Source organism: Heterostelium album (genome assembly GCF_000004825.1).
Source record: "Heterostelium album PN500 unplaced genomic scaffold PPL_scaffold2, whole genome shotgun sequence".
In the NCBI taxonomy this organism is placed as follows: domain Eukaryota; phylum Evosea; class Eumycetozoa; order Acytosteliales; family Acytosteliaceae; genus Heterostelium; species Heterostelium album.
Window position 1 is genome coordinate 1,286,522 of NW_008805064.1, and position 22,370 is coordinate 1,308,891.

At 33.4% G+C, this 22,370-nt stretch overlaps 8 protein-coding genes across 8 annotated transcripts; 3 read left to right on the forward strand and 5 right to left on the reverse strand.

Annotated features, from left to right (window-relative positions):
• Nucleotides 1-244: 244 nt before the first annotated feature.
• Nucleotides 245-3,157, reverse strand: PPL_01828 (uncharacterized protein; the record flags this gene model as incomplete). Its single annotated transcript, XM_020572829.1, has 3 exons — nucleotides 245-1,604; nucleotides 1,826-2,907; nucleotides 2,984-3,157. 3 exons carry the CDS (start codon nucleotides 3,155-3,157, stop codon nucleotides 245-247), a joined length of 2,616 nt encoding a protein of 871 aa, XP_020436946.1.
• A 432-nt stretch (nucleotides 3,158-3,589) lies between these two features.
• Nucleotides 3,590-4,345, reverse strand: PPL_01829 (uncharacterized protein; the record flags this gene model as incomplete). The annotated part of the gene is made up of 2 exons (XM_020572830.1): nucleotides 3,590-4,111; nucleotides 4,175-4,345. The coding sequence occupies 2 exons, from the start codon at nucleotides 4,343-4,345 to the stop codon at nucleotides 3,590-3,592; spliced, it is 693 nt and encodes a 230-aa protein (XP_020436947.1).
• Nucleotides 4,346-5,261: 916 nt separating this feature from the next.
• On the forward strand, nucleotides 5,262-6,214 carry PPL_01830 (uncharacterized protein; the record flags this gene model as incomplete). Its single annotated transcript, XM_020572831.1, has 4 exons — nucleotides 5,262-5,644; nucleotides 5,703-5,817; nucleotides 5,913-6,080; nucleotides 6,113-6,214. 4 exons carry the CDS (start codon nucleotides 5,262-5,264, stop codon nucleotides 6,212-6,214), a joined length of 768 nt encoding a protein of 255 aa, XP_020436948.1.
• Nucleotides 6,215-6,317: 103 nt separating this feature from the next.
• PPL_01831 (alpha/beta hydrolase fold-1 domain-containing protein) lies at nucleotides 6,318-8,664 on the reverse strand (the record flags this gene model as incomplete). The annotated part of the gene is made up of 2 exons (XM_020572832.1): nucleotides 6,318-8,480; nucleotides 8,602-8,664. The coding sequence occupies 2 exons, from the start codon at nucleotides 8,662-8,664 to the stop codon at nucleotides 6,318-6,320; spliced, it is 2,226 nt and encodes a 741-aa protein (XP_020436949.1).
• Nucleotides 8,665-9,099: 435 nt separating this feature from the next.
• Nucleotides 9,100-16,210, reverse strand: gacY (RhoGAP domain-containing protein; the record flags this gene model as incomplete). The annotated part of the gene is made up of 8 exons (XM_020572833.1): nucleotides 9,100-9,383; nucleotides 9,482-10,005; nucleotides 10,071-11,614; nucleotides 12,633-13,364; nucleotides 13,432-13,593; nucleotides 13,669-13,890; nucleotides 13,975-15,488; nucleotides 15,571-16,210. 8 exons carry the CDS (start codon nucleotides 16,208-16,210, stop codon nucleotides 9,100-9,102), a joined length of 5,622 nt encoding a protein of 1,873 aa, XP_020436950.1.
• An 899-nt stretch (nucleotides 16,211-17,109) lies between these two features.
• glk (ADP-dependent glucokinase/phosphofructokinase) lies at nucleotides 17,110-18,857 on the reverse strand (the record flags this gene model as incomplete). Its single annotated transcript, XM_020572834.1, has 2 exons — nucleotides 17,110-18,284; nucleotides 18,365-18,857. The coding sequence occupies 2 exons, from the start codon at nucleotides 18,855-18,857 to the stop codon at nucleotides 17,110-17,112; spliced, it is 1,668 nt and encodes a 555-aa protein (XP_020436951.1).
• Nucleotides 18,858-18,924: 67 nt separating this feature from the next.
• PPL_01834 (guanylate-binding protein) lies at nucleotides 18,925-19,939 on the forward strand (the record flags this gene model as incomplete). The annotated part of the gene is made up of 2 exons (XM_020572835.1): nucleotides 18,925-18,931; nucleotides 19,299-19,939. The coding sequence occupies 2 exons, from the start codon at nucleotides 18,925-18,927 to the stop codon at nucleotides 19,937-19,939; spliced, it is 648 nt and encodes a 215-aa protein (XP_020436952.1).
• A 506-nt stretch (nucleotides 19,940-20,445) lies between these two features.
• PPL_01835 (guanylate-binding protein) lies at nucleotides 20,446-22,241 on the forward strand (the record flags this gene model as incomplete). Its single annotated transcript, XM_020572836.1, has 5 exons — nucleotides 20,446-20,610; nucleotides 20,699-20,953; nucleotides 21,029-21,144; nucleotides 21,222-21,618; nucleotides 22,212-22,241. 5 exons carry the CDS (start codon nucleotides 20,446-20,448, stop codon nucleotides 22,239-22,241), a joined length of 963 nt encoding a protein of 320 aa, XP_020436953.1.
• Between the last annotated feature and the right edge of the window lie 129 nt (nucleotides 22,242-22,370).

A 22,370-nucleotide genomic window follows, 5' to 3' on the forward strand; every position in this document is an offset into this window, starting at 1 on the left:
ATATCAAAAAACCTGCATCATTACAAAACTGGTAAAATAGAATTATTGCTAATGGATTGATCGTTCAAACTTTTTAAGAGTGTGATATGTTTGTTTTATCAGTTTTTTCAATGAAAAAAAAAAAAAGAGCAAATTCAAAATAATGATAAACACCTACATGTAACTACTGCAAACTACTCGTTGTACACCCATAGGGGTGGTGTGATATTTATTGATTTTCTGTGTTGTTTGAACGGAATTGTTTTCAGTTATCTCTTTCTTCAGCTTCTTTCTCTTTCAGCGCGTAAAGATCATCCAAATCTTTTAATTCTCGTCTCAGTGCTAATGTTGATTGATGCAGTTGATTTTGAAGTGAATCAATCAAATCCTTGTAGTGTTGAACTTTACTCATCTTCTCCTCTATTTCGTTGTCGTACGTCGATGATCTTCTGTCACTTGTTTTAAATCCGAAATTCCCTTTTATATTAAAATTGTTGCTATTGTTGTTACTATTATTATAATTATTTACAGTTTTATTATTATTATCAATATCATCATCCAAGTTTGATGTTTGTGAAGATTTTAAATTTACATTGGAAGGTGACGGTGTTTGTGACCAACACCATTCATCACTATCAGATGAAATAACCAAAACATTATTTTTACTATCTCTATTATTATTATTATTATTACTATTGTTTTTACTATTGCTCTTATTATCTTGTTTATTATGATTACTTAATGGAAAGACTTCTTCCTCTTCTGTAAATAGACTAAAATGATTATTTATTTCGCTTTCTTGGCTATTGGTTGGCGATACAAAAAGTTTATTATTGTTTATGTTATTATCTTTATAACTCGTTGTTGATGTTTGAATACTATTATCGTACAAGTTTGAGGTTTTTAAATTTCTATATATGCTACTTTTATCGATAAAGTCATCGTCATCATTATTATTATTATTGTTGTTGTTGATTTTATGTTTGCTGTCTATTGTTGTATTTGATTTCTTTTTAGTAGTATCTGTTGATTTTCTTGTAGAATTGCTGATGACTTTGGTTTCTTTTTTATTCTTGTCGTCTTTATAGTTGTTAATATTGGTTGTTGATGTTGATTTCTTTGCTATCATATTCTCTATTTTTGATTTCTCGACCATCTCTTTTCTAGCTTGTTTCTCTTTACGCATCTCATTGAAATGTTTGTCAGAGTCGTATTCATCTTCTACCTCCTCTTCTTCTATATCGAAACCACTGATGGTTTGAGGTGGCAGTAAATTGTTTCCGTGAAATGGTGATTGCGGCAGTTGTATTTTAATATTGGTTTTAGTGTTACTGTTGTTGTTGCTGTTGGCATTACCAACATTTGTTGAACTGACTACACTGCTCTTCTTGTTACTGATGAACGACCTGATATCAGTGTGACCAGCCTTCTTCTCTAGCTCCTGTTGAAACTTCTTTTTCTCTTTAAGAATCTGCTTGATAAAGTGCTTAGGATCATCACCACGATTTCTAGATTGTTGTTTCTCATCATTATTGCCTCCATTCATCATCATTTCGAATATGTCATCGTCATTTTCATAATGTTCATTATCACTATCTATATCTTTATTATTGTTATTTTTCTTTCTTTTCATTATTATATATATTTAATATAAAATAATAATAATATTAATATATCTATTTTGTTTCAAATCAGATCTGACCATAAAGATTAAAATTTAATTAAAAAAAAAAAAAAATTAATTTTTAAAAAAAAATTAAAAAGGAGGGAAGTTTGTTTACTTGAATATTATGTTGTGCACTTTTAAATATATATTTTTATTTTTTAGAATCTATCTATCTATTACATTTCATTTTCAGAGCTGGATCCTTCTTCACTATTATTATTATTAGATGTATAGGGTGGTGGATTTTCTGATGATTCAGAATTATTGTCGTTTTCTTCAGGTTTTTGTTGAACAGAGATTGTGGTGGTTTCAGAAGCTGGTGATTTTTGTTGGTAGAATACAGTCAATACTTTTTGTGCAATATAATGTGATGGAACATTGTTTGGACCCATGACTGGTGTGTTCTGAGTGGTAAAGTAATACCAAAGATTGGGATCAACTGGGATGTTATGTGGAATGCTGACACCGTCTGGTAGTCTGTTGTTTGGACCGGTTGGCAAGACTGGCTGGCGAGTTGGATTAGATGGGTCGTGTTGTTGAAGTACATGCTGGGTAATGTATGATACGCTGTTATTTGGACCCATCACTGGAGAACTGATTGGTTTGAATTTATACCATGCTTTCTCTTCAGCAACAAGATTGGATGGAATTACCATGTTGTTGTATGGTTGTTGTGGTTGTTGAGGTGGACGGTATGGTTGTTGTTGTAGGGGTGGATGGTATGGTTGCTGTGGTTGAGCTTGTCCCGGTGCATAGTAGTTTTGTTGTTGTTTTTGTGGATATGTTGAAAGTGCTACTGGGTTGTTGAGTGTCAATGTTGCCAAAAGAATTCTTACTCTTATAAATGTCAGGATTGCGCTGATCAGTGAGAAAACAAATGCAATGACTGCACCGTAGAATCCTATCTCTGGACCCCATTTCATTTCATCGCTGGAGCCAGCGAATGATTTGCAGTAATAGTCTTCACAATAACTTGCCATGCTCTTATATGCTGAGGTTATACCGAAAACAGTAAAAAAACTGACTGCTTGGCAGAGGAAGTTGGCTACTGCAAAAAATAGATTCATATAAAGAGAAAGCGATGCTCTCTCTGGACTACGAGTAATAAAATGGGAGATACCGGTAGCCAGAGCTAAAATACCACCTACCACTTGGAACGCTCCACATACAATAAAAATCTGGATATCCTTAGCATTAGAATATCTCGAAAAGTTTTTGATATAATATTCAGAGGATTCTCTTGCCCAATAGCTACCTATACTCTATTAAAATAATAAACAAAAATTTAATTAAAAAAATTTACTTTTACTAGTAAAAAAATAAAAAACAAACACATACAATTTTATTGGTAACCTTAAAGCTATCATATATAATTGATTGAGGTCCTTCTTTGATTTTATACCATGATAGTCCCAACGCTAAACCTACTCCAACCAGTACTAATAAATTTAAGAAGATCAATCCAACTGAGAGATTGGCAGCTCTTTTTTCTTGATTTTCTTTTTCTGACATGGTGTTTTAATATTTTATAGAATTTTATTATATGTAATAAAAAGTTGTGTTTATTTTTTAAGGAGACTGTTAATACAATGGAAATAGACTTCTCTTTTGATGTAACTTTAAAATTTTATTTTGTAACATCCTTGCCTATTCCCTCATTTGTATTTGGTTATTAGAAAAATATTTATCCCTCATCAAAAAAAATCGATTCGCAAATAGCTGGTGGTTTTTTTTTTTAAAAATTAAGCAAATTCTGTTGTTTTGAAGTGATTTACCACAAAAAAACCTTGGGTTTCGAGCGTTTTTGTACATTTTGCAAAAATATTTATTTTTAATTTTATACCAAATATGGTAAAAAAATTGGCACAAGATTTATGATAAATCTCGTATGATGATTTGATTTGATTTGATTTTTTTTGATATACATTTCGATTTTAGTCATTTTTAAAACATATTGATGGGATTTGGTTTTGACGATTCAATCAAGTCGACTTGATTATCTTTGTTTGGTTGTTTTGTGTCTGCTCTGTCGTCCAATTTATATCTGATAATTAGTGTGGCAAGACAAACCATAGATAGTACCAATTGGGCAATAGCAAAATTATATCCACCTCTGATTTTCCACTGTGCTCCATCTCTTGATCCATTTAAAGCAGTGCACCAATTATCAGAGCCACAATGAAAGTTGCTACTTTTGAATGCAGAAGGAAGACCTACCAACAAGAGAATCGATGTCAATTGGAAAAGTGAAAGCAACGAGGAGAATACTATAGCTAGATTTAGATTTCTAGATTCATTCTTTTTGTATGAGTAATAGATTGCAATTACCAATGCTATAAAGGAAAAGAAACAGAAATACTGAAGAATTGCCTCTACTACAAACAATTGTAAATGTTTGGTCTTTTCAAATCCATTTTTCTTAATAATATCATAATAATATGCTGATGAAAAAACACCTGGCGAATACTAAAGTAATATTTGTTTTTTAGATTTAAATAAAAATAAAATAAAATAATAATTTATACCTACTTCATAGTATCTATAAAGATTGAATTTATAGAAGTAACCATTTGATGGAAGTTTAATTTCATACCATGTGTCAACAAGAGAGATCGTCAGGAGTATCAACGAAATCATTGTAAAAAATATAAAAACAACTGGTAGAATACTGTTTTTGATTGTTGTAGGTGAGAAAATCATTTGTATAATCTATGTTTTATTAATTATTTAAAGATAAATCTATATATTTTATTCACAAAAAAGTATATTTATATATTATTGATAAATGTTTATTACTGGTTGAAAAGAAAAGAAAATTACTATTTAGATGATTGAAATTTGGATGTATATCTGCAATTAAGGTTAGAGGATGGCTAAATCAATTAATTCTAAAACAAAACAAATAAAAACAACAAAACATACCCAACATCCTCTCTTATTAACTCCAAATTGATAGTATTCCGTTATTTATAAGTTCACATTTGTAAATGATGATTGCATTTAAAATAATAATTTTTTGAAGATGGGTTGTGTTAATATATTGTGCTCTATCAAATGCATTATCATTCATCAACTTTTATTGAAATTGTTTTTTTTAAATCCGATCCCTTGAGAATTGATTAGTTAATTTAATCACAAAATAATACAAAAAAAAACACACATCTCCTCTAGAACTCGAGTATCACCTCTATGATTTGATTGTGGTGGTCCAATAAGATTGAATGATTTAACTGTATTGCTATTTGTTTTTTTTTAGTCAAACAAGTTTCCTTTTTATTTATTTATAAATTTGTGTATTGTTATTGTTACTGTTGTTATTGTTGCTTTGTGTTGTGTTGATTATCTTTGACAATGAATCAGCTATTAAAATAAGTATATAAACTAACAATTTTAATTTTTTCTTATCAACCCTTTTTTTTTTTGTTGGTATTAGAAACATTTGAGTTCACACCATAATTAATGAGTTGATACTAGTATGTACATATATATTAAAATTAATAGTAACAAAATAATAAAGAGGATCATTGACAAAAAATTATTAAAATTGTGTGAGGTGTTTGCGATAAATAAAAATTTTTATCATTGTGAATGAAATTACACAACTTAACTTATAAAGATGGAAAGAGGGAGCGATAGAGACAGACACACCAGAGAATATGATAGAGATAGAGCTTACAGGGGTAGAGATTATGATAGAGAAAGAGAAAGAGAAAATGATAGGTACAGAGAGAATAAAGATTATAAATATAGGGATAGAGATAGAGATAGAGATAGAGAAAGAGAAAGAGAAAATGAAAAACAAGAAAGATATAAAGAGTATATAAGAGAGAATCAACAATTCAAAGAGAGATATCAGAATGATAAAAAGAGGTCAAGAGAAAGAGATGAAGAAGCACAACAACCAAGAGAAAACTACAGACCAGAAGATGAAATACCTGATCTACCAGAGAATAAAGAAGCAAGAGATTTCCTAATGAACGCACCTTCAAAAGGTTTATGGTAAATTATTAATTTTTAATAATTGTTTAAACATATTAATGGTGTATCTTTTTATTAGGATGCCACTTGGAAAAGAGGTGAAAGTGATGCAATGTTGGAAATGTAAAACATATGGACATCGTGCTGTAGAGTGTCCAAACTCCGGTAATCAGAATATTGAGAATGAAAGAAGGGTATGTACTTATTTATGTTTGTTTTGAATATTAAAACTACTTGTCAGTCAATCAATGAAAGATAATAAATATAAATATAAATGAATCTATTATAGTATAGAGAAGATCCTATGCCATCATCCAAAGACGTCATTAATAATAAAGTTGTAAATAACATTAAAGATAACAATAACAATAACAATAACAATAACAATAACAATAACAAAAGATCAAGAAAAGAAGAAAAGTTGCAACAACTAAGAGAACTGCTGGCTAGAGCAGAAGCAAGTGAACTAAAAAGAAAAGAAAAGAAAAGAAACGTAAAGCAGAGAGAGAAGAAAAACGAGAAAAGAGACGATCATCATCATCATCCTCCAAACCTGACAAAGATAGTTTATCTGATTCTGAAAGCTCTTAAATAATTAAATAAAAAAAGAATTGTTATTATCCTTACAAAGGATTCTTGACAACCCTGCTAATTGAATAAATACAAAAATAATAAACATATTTATTTTATATGTTTAGTTTTTACCCTTTTTACCCTTCTTTTTGTTGTTCTTTTTGGGTTTGTTCGATTGTTGTTGTTGTGGTTGTGGTTTTTGTTCGGTGGTGGTTGTAGCTGGTGTTTCTTCTTCCTCTTCTTCTTTGTCATCTTCGGCAGTCTCTTCGGTGGCTGCTGGTTCTTCAGCCTTGACTTCTTCGACTGGTGCAGCAACTGGCTCTTCAACCTTAACTTCTTCGACTGGGGCAGCAACTGGCTCTTCAGCTTTAACTTCTTCGACTGGTGCAGCAACTGGCTCTTCAACGTTAACGTCTTCGACTGGGGCAGCAACTGGCTCCTCAGCCTTGACTTCTTCAACTGGAGCAACAGCAACTGGCTCTTCAGTCTTTACTTCCTCGACTGGTGCAGCAACAGCGACTGGTTCCTCAGCCTTGACTTCTTCGACTGGAGCAACAGCAACTGGCTCCTCAGCTTTAACTTCTTCGACTGGGGCAGCAACTGGCTCTTCAGCTTTAACTTCTTCGACTGGGGCAGCAACTGGTTCCTCAGCCTTGACTTCTTCGACTGGTGCAACAGCAACTGGTTCCTCAGCCTTGACTTCTTCGACTGGAGCAACAGCAACTGGCTCTTCAATCTTGACTTCTTCGACTGGTGCAACAACAACTGGTTCCTCAGCCTTGACTTCTTCGACTGGTGCAGCAACAGCTACTGGCTCAACAACGGCTGGCTCCTCAACTTTAACTTCTTCGACTGATGCAACAACAGCGACTGGCTCTTCAACTTTAACTTCTTCGACTGGTGCAACAGCAACTGGTTCCTCAGCCTTGACTTCTTCGACTGGTGCAGCAACAGCTACTGGCTCAACAACGACTGGCTCTTCAACTTTAACTTCTTCGACTGGTGCAACAATAGCGACTGGCTCTTCAGCCTTAACTTCTTCGACTGGTGCAACAACAACGACTGGCTCTTCAACCTTAACTTCTTCAACTGGTGCAACAACAACAACTGGCTCCTCAACTTTAACTTCTTCGACTGGTGCAACAACAACTGGCTCTTCAACTTTAACTTCTTCGACTGGTGCAACAACAACGACTGGCTCAACAGACTTGACTTCCTCTACAGGGACAACAACGACTTGCTCTTCAACAGTCTTTGATTCAATAACTGCTTCTGGGACTGAAACTGCAATGGTAACTGGAGCTACAGTAATAACCTCTTGAGTTGGCTTGACCTCCTCAACCTTGGCTTCTTCAATTGGTTTTGGCTCTTCAGCCTTTTTCTCTTCGACGACTGGAGCTGGGGCTGCAGCTGGTACTTCAGTGGAAGCTGTTGTGGTGGTGGTTGTAGTAGTGGTTGTAGTTGAAACATCAGCTGTTGGCAAATTGATTGTGTTGGTAGAGGCAGCTGATTGAGCAGCGACACGCTCTTTAATCCAATCGATAATGTATTGAATAACTTGATCCTTATCCTTCTCGTTGTGTACTTCGTGATACATGTCCTCCCAGAGTTTGAGGGTCTTATCAGTGGATTTAATACGATCAAAGAATGTCTGTGATGCCTTTGGACAAGTGATCTTATCGTCTGCAGCGTGAATCAAGAGAAGTGGTGAAGTGTACTCTGGTGCCAAAACCAAAAGTTGCTCACCCTTTTGGAGCATCCAACGACCCATTCCCAATGAGATCTTGTTGTGTACCAAAGAATCGTTCTTGTAAGCGGTGACAGTCTCCTCGTCTCTGGCGATGTGTGTCACGTTGATACCGTTATCAACGGTGGCAGTTGGTTTGATCGAACCAAAGATGTTACCAAAGAAGATCTTTACTGAGGATACCTTGGTGGCTGGCTTGATCAATGGTGAGGTGACAATGCAACCGGTTGGTGGAGTGCTGTCTGGCTTGTTCATGGTGTAGTGCAAAGCCAAACAACCACCAAAGCTATGTCCATAGATGAAATGTGGCAGGTTTTGCTCGGAAGCACTGGCGGCAACCTTGGCGATATCCTTGAGTGATTGATCCAACGATGGTGAATGTCCACGAACACCACCGGACTTACCGTGTCCACGTTGGTCAAAGGCAAACACTTGAATACCGTTCTCTGAAAACTTGGAGAATACATGCTCATAACGACCAGAATGTTCACCAAGACCATGAATGAATGTAACAGAAGCAATAACTGGTACAGTTGGCTATAACAATAAGTATATATAGATAAATAAAATGAAATTCAATAATAAGAAACCATACATAATTTTCCCAACCCAATTATATATATATATATATATAAATTTTATTGTTTTTCTAACGTACTTTCCATGATCTTAAGACCAAATTTATATCACCTTGTGTGAGATTGCTTAAAACTGAAGTCATTTTGAACTTTTATCTCTTTTTTTAAAAATAATCAATATCAACAAATAAAAGATCAATAACAAAACTTTTATATATGAATGATATTTATCTGAAAAAAATAAAATAAAATAAACCGAGTTAAATAATGAATGGCAACTTTTCAAAAGACATGTACAAAAAAAAAAACAGAGTTTCTACAAAAAAAAAAAAAAACTCATTTATCAATTTTTTTATTTGAATTTTTTTTTGCCAATGTAAAAAACTGTCTTTGAATTCAGCAATGACACGTTATTTTTCCTGTTTTAGCTAAAAAAAAATGATAAAAAATAAAATAAAATAAAATATATATTTTTGAGATTATAAATCAAACAAAATCAAACAAATTATATCTCAAAAAATATTTATTTTTTTTTTTTTTTAAATATTAATATTTCAGTAATAATTCATTGAAGTTTATTAAACAACAACAGTTTTAATATTCTCTAATAATAATTGAATGACTTGATTGACAAATTGAGCATCTTGAACTACGTTCATTACATTACTGTCTTGGTCTCTCAAGATATTTGGCGCAAATACAATCGATAGATTTACAGCATTCATCTTATTGGTCGCTGCATTCTGGATGACCTTATCGAGGAATCTAAACAAATGTCTGCTCAATGCCTTGTTGGCAGGTGGCAAAAATGATAACAATAGCTTGATACTTTCAATCTTTTGATCTTTTGGTGCGTCTCCTCCTATCAAATATTAAAATCATAATGATAATTAATTATTATTATTAGTACATAATCTTGATTTACTAACAAATGTTAATATATTCTTTGTTATTACTCACTTGCAACTTCAATAAAAGATGAATAGGTGTCAAATGGGAATAGTGGTTGTGGTAACTCACGAAGGTAGAGCTTGAGTAGACCTGCAACAGTGTGGACATCTTCGCAGTCTTCGAGATCAACGGTTTCACCAGAGTCAAAACATTGCTTGAGTGATTTAATCTGTGAGTTGGCACCGGACAATCTGAAAATACCCTCGACTTTGAGTCCTTTCTTTTCCAAATAGGCAATACCCTTCTCAAAGAAAATTGGAATCTCACCTGGATTGTCTGGTCTGTTAATGACCTCCTCCAATGGTGCACCAAATATTGGTTGTGCTTTTCTGCCCGCTGGCTTGTACATCATGATTTGCGGTGGTAAATTCAATTGATCCTTTGAGAAGAACTTGAAGAGATCCGTGAGATCATCGATATAGGTCAACTTTCGCCAAAACTTTGAACTGATAAATGGTTTGAAAAGTCTGAGTGTGAATTTAATCCATGTGGTTGGATGTACTATATATAATCCTTTCAAATTCTTTTTATATCTAAGTTTTTAAATAATAATAGTTAGTTATTAATTTGTATAACCAGTAGCTAGTAGTTAACTTACTTTCTATTAAAGATTGTATAAACTTTCTTTAACCATGCAAAACTTGGTTTGTTATCGTTTGAGATGTTGGTGTGCACGTATACCAGTACATAGTCACCTTCTACCACTGGATCCATAATTGAGATGGTGTAGAGAAGGACACGCTCCATGTCTGTTTGCTTCACTGGAAGATTCGATGCAACGACAACAACGATTGTTCTACCGAGGTTGTCCTTGCCAGCCTGATAGATAAAGTTGAGTGACTCGATCTCTGGGAACGTTGATTCGCGAGCACGTTGGAGATAATCGAGATACTCTGCCTCTGCTTTGGTTCTACCAGCCGATTGGCCTGCTGGCTTAGCAGATGGTCTATTTAATAATGATGAGAATGTATTGGATACATTTGATATTAATCCAGTTGAATTATTATTAGTATTATTGTTATTGTTGGTGGTTGTGGTTGGTGGTGGTTGTTGTTCATATGTTTGTATTAAATCTTCGTTGTTCTTCTTCCATTGTGGAATAGTAGATGGATCTATGGTGTGATATTGTTGTTTTGGACGTTGAACAGTTGCCAAGTCGAGTGAGGAGATGCGAGATCCTTCACCGGTTGGCTCAGGGATGTCGTCTTGTGGTTCGGCGAAATGAGTTCCAATAACAATGGCTTTTCTGAATGTTCCTCTTCTTGAAGTTGGTTCATTCTCTTGATTGATTCCATCTTCACCTGTAAGAGTTCCACCGTTGTTATTATTATTGGTACCATTGTTATTTCTAAATCCTCCGAAACCTCCAAAGCCAGAACCTGTTCCTGTACCAGTACCATTCTGTGATTTCGGTTTATTCAGTACTGATGCCCATGAGATTGGCTTCACTGGTGCAACATCGTCATCGTCGTCATCATCATCATCGTCAGCAGCGGTGGCACCGATCTTCTTGTCGTCCAAGCTGACCTTCTCGAATGAATCTTTATCTTTTGCCACAGAGTCAGAGTCTTGAGAGAGGTCGACCAATTGATCGACGTCATCGCCACTCTTTACACGACCACCTATTTGGACACGCTCGCGCTGTTGTCCGGCCGATGGCTTTGGACTAAAGCTTACTCTTGGTCTACCCATAAAGTTTGATTGTACCATTGTCTTTGATCGATTGGCTCTCGGTCTGGTCACTGGGAATGGATCTAAATTCAAATCGTTGATGTTTATATCTGAAGTTGTATCTGTAGTAGTAGTTGTATTTGTTATTGATGCTAATGGTGGAGGTGTTTGTTGGTTTGTTGTTAGGTCACCACTGCTATTCTCGGTGTTGATAAATGTCTTTCTACTACTTCCAAATGTAACTTTTCTTCTATTTTCAATGTTATTATTTGAATCATTTCCAACACCACCACCACTGTTATTATTATTATTATTATTAACAGGTGTCAAAGTGTTGTCTTGCTGTGGAGGTTGTTGTTGTTGCTGATTTGCAGAACCAAATCCAATGGATGAACCACTCGATATTTTAACACTGGCTCTCTTAAAACCACTACCACCACCAGGTGATGTTGTTGAATTATTACTCATTTGCTATATTTATATATATTTGCTAGCAACTTGTATTTTAAATAATAATAATAAAAACTAAACTGACAGCTAAAATACTAAATACTACTATTATTGCTATATGTTGTTATTGAGTGTTGTGTTGTGTTGTGTTTTGTTGATAGTTGTTTGTTTTAGTTTATTTGCCTGCAGCAAGCAAAGGTATCTTTTTTAACCCTTTATTTATTTTTAACAAAATTTTTGTTTTTTCTTTTTATTTTTTAGATATTCAATTGTTGTTGTTGTTGTTTGGTTCGTAACACTTTTATAATAAATTTATATTACAAAAGTGTGTGTTTATATGTTTTCAAAGATAGGTGAATAAAAAGTCGACTAATACTATACAATTAAAATAAATATTGAAAGATGGATAATGCTATAAAATTGAGTGGGAAGTAAAATATTAAAAATATACTTTTGTAGAAACAAAAAATAAAAAACACAAAAACAGAAAAAAAAAAAAATACCAGACTGATTTTGAAGGGATTTTTTTTTTCTGATAAAATATTTTGCAACAATTTATTCAAATAATAAGATCTTTGGTGATGCATAGGTAAAAAAAAAATGAAACAAAAAAATTAAATCTTCAATTTTTTTTTATCAAAAATGAAAATTTATTATTGAAGATGAACATCAGCAAACAAACCAGTATAATTGTTTTTTTTTTTTTATAACTATCAACAACCGATCACGATGATGACGACCTTGTGGTTTCAATCAAGGTTGGAAAATCTATAATTGTAAATCGAGTGACATCATCACTCATCAAGCACATGTAGTAGATCTTGAGTCATCAAAAAAAAAAAAAAAAAACATTCAAAAAAACAAAATCTGTTTCGAAAAATAATATTTTTTAACTTGATACTCTTTAGAAAATTTATTCTAAGTCTATCTAGTTTGGTTTATTGTTTCTTTTAAGTAGTTCTAGTAGATGAGAGTATCTATGACGAATCTGGAGTGATGTTCTGTTGGTCAAACGATTGTTGGCTGTCCAATCCCATACATCCTCAGAGACACCTCTTTCCTTTATGGTAACCAATAGTATTCTATCTTCGTCTCTTGTCCATTTAACAACTATACCTTCGATCACTTCCATATTGTCGCTTTGGTTGATTGATCTTAAACCACCACCACCACAATCACCTTGGCTTTCATTACTTTCGTCTGGTTGTTGATGTTGTTGAGTTGGCGAAGTTTCTTCATCTTCATCTTGTTTGTTCAGTTGTTGTTGTTGACCTGCAGTTTGTGAAGTTGAAATCTGATGATCGATTATTGACTTTTCATTCTCTTGTTTATCCTGTTGTTTAGCTGCGGTTGAGCGTTCATCCGCAAGAAGTACACTATTGATAGGTTCTAGTTGTTGTTGTTGGAAACAAGGTGGTGAACTATCATCTTCAAGATCGTATAGAGTTGAGTCATTCAGCAGATTAATATTCAAATTTGAAAGATTGCTCTTCTTTTTCTTGTCTTTGTCTGTTGTCTCTTTATCTTTGTTACTCTTGTTCTTTTTCTTTTCTGATTCATCGGAAGATTGTTGCTGCTGTTGTTGCTGTTGTTTGATCTTCTTTTTCTTGATATTTCCCAGCTTCTTTGAGTAGTAGTCAGACAATATCTTGACAGATTTTGTAGGCAGATAGTTCTTGACGATTGTATCCCAATCTGTACCAAGCTCTTCGATTGCTTTAACCAATATGTCTTCTTCTTTCTTTGTTAAAATTGATTTTGCATGAAAATCCTATTGTTATTTGTTTGTTAATATATGTATATTATTATTATTATTATAAACCTATAGGTTTACTTACTTTAATAATATTGTTGGCAGAGTTTGAGGATGTCTTATTTTTATATCTATGAAAGATCTGGTCTATTGTTTTGGTCGGTAGTAGATTGACTCTGATAGCATTCCAATCGAGTCCGTATCGCTCCAAACCAAGTTTCAAGAGTTTGTCCTCGGATGGTGTGAACTTTAGTCGTAGTAGGTTGGTCGGTTGGTACTTGAGCTCGTCGGTGAAGCAATCCTTAAAGGTATTGAGTATTACATTCATTGTATCTTCATTGGGTCTAGGATCTTCTTTGAGCAACTCCTCGAGATACGGGTGCAACTTGAAACACTCATCGTTGTAGATAGGTGAGCTGAACGGTGGTAGCATAGTTCTCTTGGCTGATCGGGTAAACTTTGTTGGTGACTCTATCTGCGTCAGTAAAAAGTGTGAAAGTAAATTCTTATCACAATGTATTTTATAAAGTGTATGTATTTCATCCTATTTCAATTAAAAATGGTGGTGGTCAGAACAATGATGATGATGATTTAGTCTATTATTATTATTATTATTATTAATACTTACCAACATTTTTTTGCATGCATCTATGTTTGTAGCTAGAGGATGAGGATTGGGAGCAGTGTCATCTTTCACAATGTCATTGATGATGGAGAGATGTGGTTCCTGTTGATTTTTCTTGGCTTTATTCTTCTTTTTGGTGTTTGACATACTTGTGTAATTCCAATTCTCTATTCTAATCCTCAGTAGGACCTGTAGCAGTAACTGATAGTGATTCGAAATTTGTTGTTTCAATCTTGTGATATCCTGCTCTGTGAAAACCTCAAATGGTTGTTGTTGTTGTTGTTGAGTCTGATGAGGTGTACTTGACTTGTGTTTCTTTAAAGAGTGTTCTTTCTTTTCATCTTTTCCACTATATCCATTAGCTCCACTTCTCCTTCTCTTAAATGAATCAATATTATTATTATTACTATCATTATATATGTTGTTATTATTATCTAAAATACTATGACTATTCAAATGATCATTAAAGCTAAAATTATTATTATTATTATTATTATGATTATTATTATTATTGTTATTGTTATTGTTATTATTATTATTATTATTAATTTCTAAAATGCTACTACTATTACCGTTACTATTGCTATTATTGTTATTATTATTATTATTATTATTATTTAAATTGCTATCATTATTTTGAAGACTCTGGAAATAGGTTTGAATGGTATTTAAATCGATCTGTACAAAGGTGTTAAAGTTGGTTGTTTGTGATTGTGTTGGTGCTGTAGGTGTAGAATGTGCGCTATTATTATTTGTGATTTCGTTGTTTAGTGATATTAGAATATTATTATCTGGTGAATCTGGTGGTGAGTGTATTGAATTGTTGTTGCTAGAAGTATGATTATGTTGATGATTATGATTATGATTATGATTATGTTGAATGTCATCAGGTAAAATAGAATCACTTCCACAGTCAGCTCTATAATCATCGAAAATATTATCATTTGTCTCTATTTGAAAGTTTGTAAATTCATTGGTACATGTAGCGTCATAAGACTCGATTCCAATTGATGGAACATCGGAGTGGATCAACATACTGCTGCGAGTCATCTGATTATTTAGTGATGTAGTTGAAGGTATAGAGTTGGTAGTGTTTCCATAGGACTGATTACTCTCAAAGAGTGATTTTAAATCTATAGGTTGAATGTTTCCTTCGTTCTCAATGAAATCGGTGAGTAGTGCTTGCATCTCGTTGGTCTTGCTCGATTGACTGTTGACTCTGTTGTTGCTGCTGTTTTTGTTATTGATCAGATCGCAGTCATCGTCATAGATGTCCTGGTCGTCAGGCTCGTCGTCGTCATCGTCATCGTCTTCCTCAGGTGGAACATAGTCCTGATCGTCCTCGTCGTGATCATCTAATGAAGGTGGTTGCTGTGCGCCCGACTGTAGATCCAACAAGAATTTCTTATATACATTATCAGTGAGATCTGCATTCGCACCATTTAGACCTACACCCATTCCATTGTTGTTTCCATTCTCATCGAAAGTATCAATCGGTAGTTTATTCTCAAAATATTCTAATTACAAAGCAGTAATAGTAATAATAATAATAATGTTAGTGAGTGATAATATTGTGTGATATTGTTGATAATAATATACCATCTAGTTGATCAAAGTTTAGATATTCTAAATTGAAATGAGATCTTGTTCTATATACAGTTTGTTCGTTTGCAGTGATGATTTCATCGATGTCCATATGTTGTTGTTTACTGGTACCAACACCGCCACTGCTGTTGCTATTGGTAGAAGAATTAAATTGATTCATAATGTTATCATTTGTGAATTGGTTGTGTTGATTACTATGATTAGGATTATTATGATGATTATGTTGACTTGTTATTTGTTGTGTTGAATCTACAGCATTACTATGGTATCCCAACTGATCGTAGAACATATGATCGATATAGCTAGTGGATTGTTCACTACCCTGCAATACATTGTTATCATTATAATCATGTTCATTTTCATGTTCATATTGTTGCTGTTGCTGATGTTCTTTATTATCTTCATCTTCATGCTGTTGCTGTTGTTGTTGATGATAATAATGATGATAATGATTGTTACTATTATCATTATTATTATTCTCTACATATTGATATTGATGATTAACATCAACATGATGATTGGTAGTGTTGCTATCACATTGACTGGGATCGATATTACCACCACCACCACCACCGCCAGAACCGCTACTGTTATCATTCCAATTAAACAGTATATTTGATTGACTATCTATCATTCTTTTAAATAAGAACAATATATATTTTCTTTCTACAATAATGTCATAGAATAGATATCTAAATTTAATACTGATATTACTGTATTGTCGTTGTTGTACCAACTATTTAACTAACTAACTAACTAAAAGTCTGATTCGTGAATGTCAACAAATTCAACATAAAATTGTCATTCATTAAATAAATAAATATTTATTGTACAAACAAATGATGTGTTTTGAAGATTAAAAAAATAAAATTAATATTGATTTTTTTCAATTTTATTTTCAAATTCAAATTTTTTGTAAACGGATAAAAAAAAAAAAGGGAGGGATGGTGTGTGATAGTTTATTAAAAAATAAAAATATAATGTGATTTTCTGAGCAACAAAATTTTGATCCATAATTATCACCTCGAAACTGATTAAAGGGAAGAGATTACCTTTTATACTTTTTTTTTATTTTTAAAGAATAAATTATTAAATTAAATAAAAATTTGGGGAGTTTGAAGAAATATCCTATTCCTTTTATTATTGGCAAAGATAATTATAAATGAAGTTTATTTAAGAAATAAACTCACTATCAGATAGATGTTTATCAAATTAATACTATTTTTATCACATTTTACTTCTTTTAGTATTGGGTGAGGGGTTGTAGAGTATTTTTTTTTTATTTAACAAATATGTTGAACAGAGAGAAATATTAGTATGAATGAAACATTTAAATCTTTCAAATGTAAAATAAATATTATTCCAAGTTTGAATTCCAGAGATTTGGATATTGAAAGATCTCATGAAATTGATTCTTTCGTTGCAAGATATATATTGACCTGTCAATATCATATCTTTATTGTTTTTAAAAAGATAATTTTACAAATAAATTTAATTTGGTATTATTTTTTTATTTTATTTTTATTATTATTTTTAATTTTTTATAGTTTGATAGATGAAACCAGTTGTCGAAATAGAGTCACCCAAACCAACGGTTCTCTCTGGTGATTTACAAACAAGTACGGGTGCGAGATGGAATTCTAGTCCTTCGTCTTGCCACGAGGTGATTGGGAATGTCTCATCGATTGCGAATTTCAACTTTGAGCCTGGAGTGTAACGGTAGTCCACTTCGAATTTCAGAGGGATACGTAGCTCTACATCACGGAATCCACAGGCTTGCTCCGATGCCTCAATCGACGATGCTGCAACCGACATGATTGCGCTCTTGGTCGACCACGACGACTCCTTCTGAATGGCAACGATGTGGTAGGTGAGATAGTGGAAGTGGATACGTGTTAGCTTGCGCTTGTCGTCCAGCATCATCGACATTGGGTCGTCCTGACCACTCGACTTGGTGATATGCTTGAAGACGTGAATGATTGCATTGATGACCGTGTTGATAGACGGTGCTCTAAACTCTGACATTGTGTGTTCGGTTCCACCGGTTGCCAAGTAGAGGAATCCAAGTTCCTGCTCGTTGAAGCCAAGACTGTCCACCTTGGGGAGAATCGACTTGGCGATTGCGCCAATGATGTTGCTAGAGGTGATCGACGCCAGTTCGAAATGAATCGGGATGTTTGACACGGAGAGCAGTGACTCTTTTCCGGATTGGTATGGGATGATGTCGAGCAACTTTGACATCTCCTCGATACGGTGTAGCTGTTGGTCACCGAGCAGGTGGAGTCCACTGATGATCAGCAAGTCAGTCTTGTGCTGTTTGGAGTTTTGTTGAAGATGACGGTGTAGCTGTTCCATTGTGACGATATTGGCGTTGGAGACGTCGTTGGAAACAATGAAACGGTTGGCGCGATGTGTCGAGTAGGCACCCCATGTCGAGTTGGTCTGATACTCCATAATGAGATGTATCTCATCGCGAGTGTCAGCATTGTACTCGATGACATTGATCGAATCATTGAGAAGATTCTTTAGCTTGCTACCGACAACACCACTCAAATCGACACGACAACCTTCTCTCGCCAGTCTATTGGCAATGATTCCAGCATTTCCACCGGTCAAATACTCTTGTCTATTCAAACTATCGGTTGCCTTTATAATTTGATCGAATACATCTTTTTCTGTAATGAATCTCTCTGCTGCACTACCTGAATCTATAATAATAATAATATAAATCATGTGTTAACACGAACGAACCAATTCGAATTAGTATAGTAAGATGATGATGAATTACCGAAATAATATGTAAAAGTTTGTTCGAATTGAGAGAGTGTGTGTATTTCATCGGAAGGCGTTGGATTCTGAGTGGGTGATAGTCCTAAAGCATGAAGTAGATCCACTGCATTGACAACCAAGTCCAAATTTGTGTTGTAACCGACGGCAACTCTGTGATTGCCACAATTTCCATTGTTCTTTGACCAATGTGCAATCTTTTTAAGTCCTGTTTGAATTGAATTAGCAGTGACATCAACTCCGACACCACCGGAGAATACAAATGACAGATCGAGATAAAGTATCAAAGGATAGAAAAATAATGAAAATAATATAAGTATAGCTCCTATTTGTATATAAGATTTGGTTTTATTATTATTGCTATTGTTATTGCTATTATTTTTATCTATATTATTATTATTATCATTATCATTATTATGATCTATATCATTTGCATTTGTTTGCAATCTATTCTTTATTGGTCTTGATGATAGTGTATTTGATTCTTTTATCATTCTTTATTAATCATAACTATTAGATTATATTTATATAATTATGTGTATTTTTTTAAATTAAATTAAAATGTTAAGTGTTTGGGGGTGATGGATCAACATACTAGCAAACTTCATCATAAAAATTTTACAACAGCCCACATCAAATTTTTTGAAGTTTCGTCGACTTCAAACTAAATTAATCTGGTTAATATTTATAATTTTATTCATCTAAATGACTTGTTTTAGTTAATACAATTACACTTTCACTCACTTACTCTCTGACTACAAAAAACAAACATATTATAATATTATATATTATAAAAGATATAAAAAAAAATCTTAATAGTTATTTTTTCTTATGTTTTGTAAAGTTCAGTTAGTTAGTTAGTTATTGTTAGATTAGATTAAATTATAGAGATATGTTATTATTGTATCGTTTGAAAAGTTATCTATTACTTATAGTTTTATGGTGGCTGGTAATATTGGTTAGTGGTGGTGATACCACAAATGGTGGTGGTGGTGGTAATGATGGTGGTGTGAGAGAATTTGAAATCGGTAGAACTAAAGATGGCTCTGTTACAATTAGTATAGATATGTCAAGAGGACAACATCGTCCGATGCAATTGATCTATCCCGATGAGAATCATCAGGAGTTGCTCATCAATCACACTGTGCTGGCTGCTTTGAACTCGCTGGAGGGCGAGCAGTCCGTTCTCGGTGTGGTGGGAACCTTTCACAGTGGAAAGTCATTCTTGCTCAACCAACTGATGGGCACGACCGATACCTTCACTGTGGGTCCGACCGTGCACCCACAGACACTTGGCATCTGGGTGTGGTCTGCAACGATCAACGTCGGCACCGACAAACACAACCTCCTTCTACTCGACACCGAAGGATTCTACAGCAGCAACGTATCAGAGACCTACGACGCCAAGATCTTTGCAATCACAACGCTTCTCTCTTCACACTTGATCTACAACTCGGTCAAGATCATCGATCAATCTTCACTCGAATATCTAGAGCTACTCTCTAGACGAACACAATTGTTTGCTCTGAAATCACAGATCAAATATGATTCTCCACTTGTAAAGATATTGGAGTGAGTAGTGAGATTTAGATTGGAAACATAACGAAACTGATTACTTACCATCTTCTTTTTGCTTTTCGAATATTCTTTAGATTTCCATCATTAACATGGGTAGTCCAAGATTTCTTTCAGGATATAGGCGATCAAAGTGCAACTGAATGGCTGAATCAGTTGTTGAAAGCGCATTCCAGAGATCAGCCAGACTCTTATCTTTCGATTGCAAAGATATTCCCAGCGATTCAGTGTCATACTCTGTTCATTCCGTCGGGCGACAGAAACACACTGAGATACTTGAACAAAGCGGTTATCAATGAGCTGAACCCTATCTATCTGACGGAACTCGATCAATTGAAGCATTCGATTTTCAATCAGCTACGACCAAAGCTGAAAGGACCTGCTATTGGTTCACTGATCAAACTCTTGGTACAGGTGGCAAACGGTAACAACTTCCCGACGGTGCCATCGATCTGGGTAGGATTCATCAAACAGCAACAACAGAATGCACTAGACGACAGCATTTCAATGTTTAGAGAGAAGATGGATACATTAAAGTCACAGGAACCACCACTCTCTGACCGTCAATATCAGAAATTGGAATCAGACTCTATTTCATTCGTAAACAACCTCTATAGACAACTATTATTTGGATTAGAAGAAGCATATAAACCTGGCTTAATACAATTAGATGTAATTATAATACTTCGCCACCCACCGTTTATTAAATTATCAAAAAAGAATGTTATTAACTAAACCTATTATTAACTTTATAATTTAGAAAACACTTAAAGAACTTAAAGATTATTATAAAAAAGAAAACAATTATAAGATTAAAGGATATTTAACTTCTGAACATTCATCGGCAACTCTGACATTCCAAGATAAACTAGAATCCATTAGTATACCAATGAGTAACAAGAAACTATTGGAATCGATACAATCGTTAAGAGATTTCATTCTTTCTGAATTCAAATCTATTACGAATCAATATCATAACTCTGAGATATACGCAACTTTTTTAAATAATTTAAATGTTTGTATTATAAACAAATAATATTTCAAAACTAATTAATAACTAACAATCAAACTATTATTACAATAATTGTAGAATGATATTGATAGACTTTCATCACAATTGATTTTAAAGAACAAGAATGAAATGGAAATGTTATTATCTAAATCAATAGCAGCTGCAATCGATAAATATAAAGATTTAATGAATGAGTATGTCCGACACATTAGATTATTAGATTATTGATTATTAATATTAATAATTAACTTTATAATTTAATAATTGCAAGTGGTATTAAATATCCTTTGAGATATAAAGATTTAGAGGCAATACACAAACAGAATAAGAATAGTGTAAATCAATGGTTCATCACAACAGTTCAGATAGCAGAGGATGAAGTTTACTTTAGTGCATTCATGGTGAATCTAGATAAGCTACTTGGTGAACAGTATGATGTCATCAAAGCCTACAATGAAGACAAGATATTGGATCGTTGTAAAGTGCAATCAAACAACTTCAAATACCAATTCAAACGAGGTCTTGGTCAATTAGTGTTGCCTGTGGAGGAAGAGTATCTCGAGGCCAGAGCAGATGAACTCAGACTCTCTGTACTGACCTCATTCAAAGAGAATCTTGAAGTATTCAACAACACTGCTTCATTTAGACAAGAACTTTCAAATTTCATTGTAAGTTGAAACAATTAATATAAAGGTGGTTGAATGTAAACAAAAAACTAATAGTTTTTATTGAATGACAGCAATTTATTGACCAACAAATTGCAATGAAACAAAGAGAGAATGTAGAACAGATGAAATTGATTGTGATGGAATCACTCAATAAGGTCAAGATGATAATGAAGTCGAGACTCTCCACCTTCTGGTTCCAATACTCGTTCATCAGTGAATCCAAGCATGAAGCTGACAAGATCATCAAGCAAAAGATTGAATCGAAACGATTGCGTGACAAAGTTATACATCAGTTCATTGAGACTGATCTCAAAGAAGAAGTCAATTCACTGTTTCATTTCTCCTCAATATTCGCATCTTTCATAATTATCTTATTACTTTCTTTTATTTTATTAAAAATAAGATGAGCATAATAATAAAAAAAAAGATTATATATTTAGAAATAAAATATTTTAATAGTATCACAATGTCAAACACCTTGTTTATTCTAGATTCTTTTCTTTTAACTGTTTGACAACCAATACCGTTTCATATATATTCCTTCTTTTAATTTTTTTCAAATCTTTTTTTAAAAAGCATGTTTTTTTTTAAAGATTTTTGAGCAAGATGAAAAAAACAGTTAATTTTTTTATGTTTTTGTTTTGTTTTTTTTTTTTTTTTTTTTGAAAAATTATTTATTTTATTTCTAGTGTAATAAAAATAGTTATTTTCTTTATTTATTTACTATTTTTTGATAAATAGAAAGAGTAAAT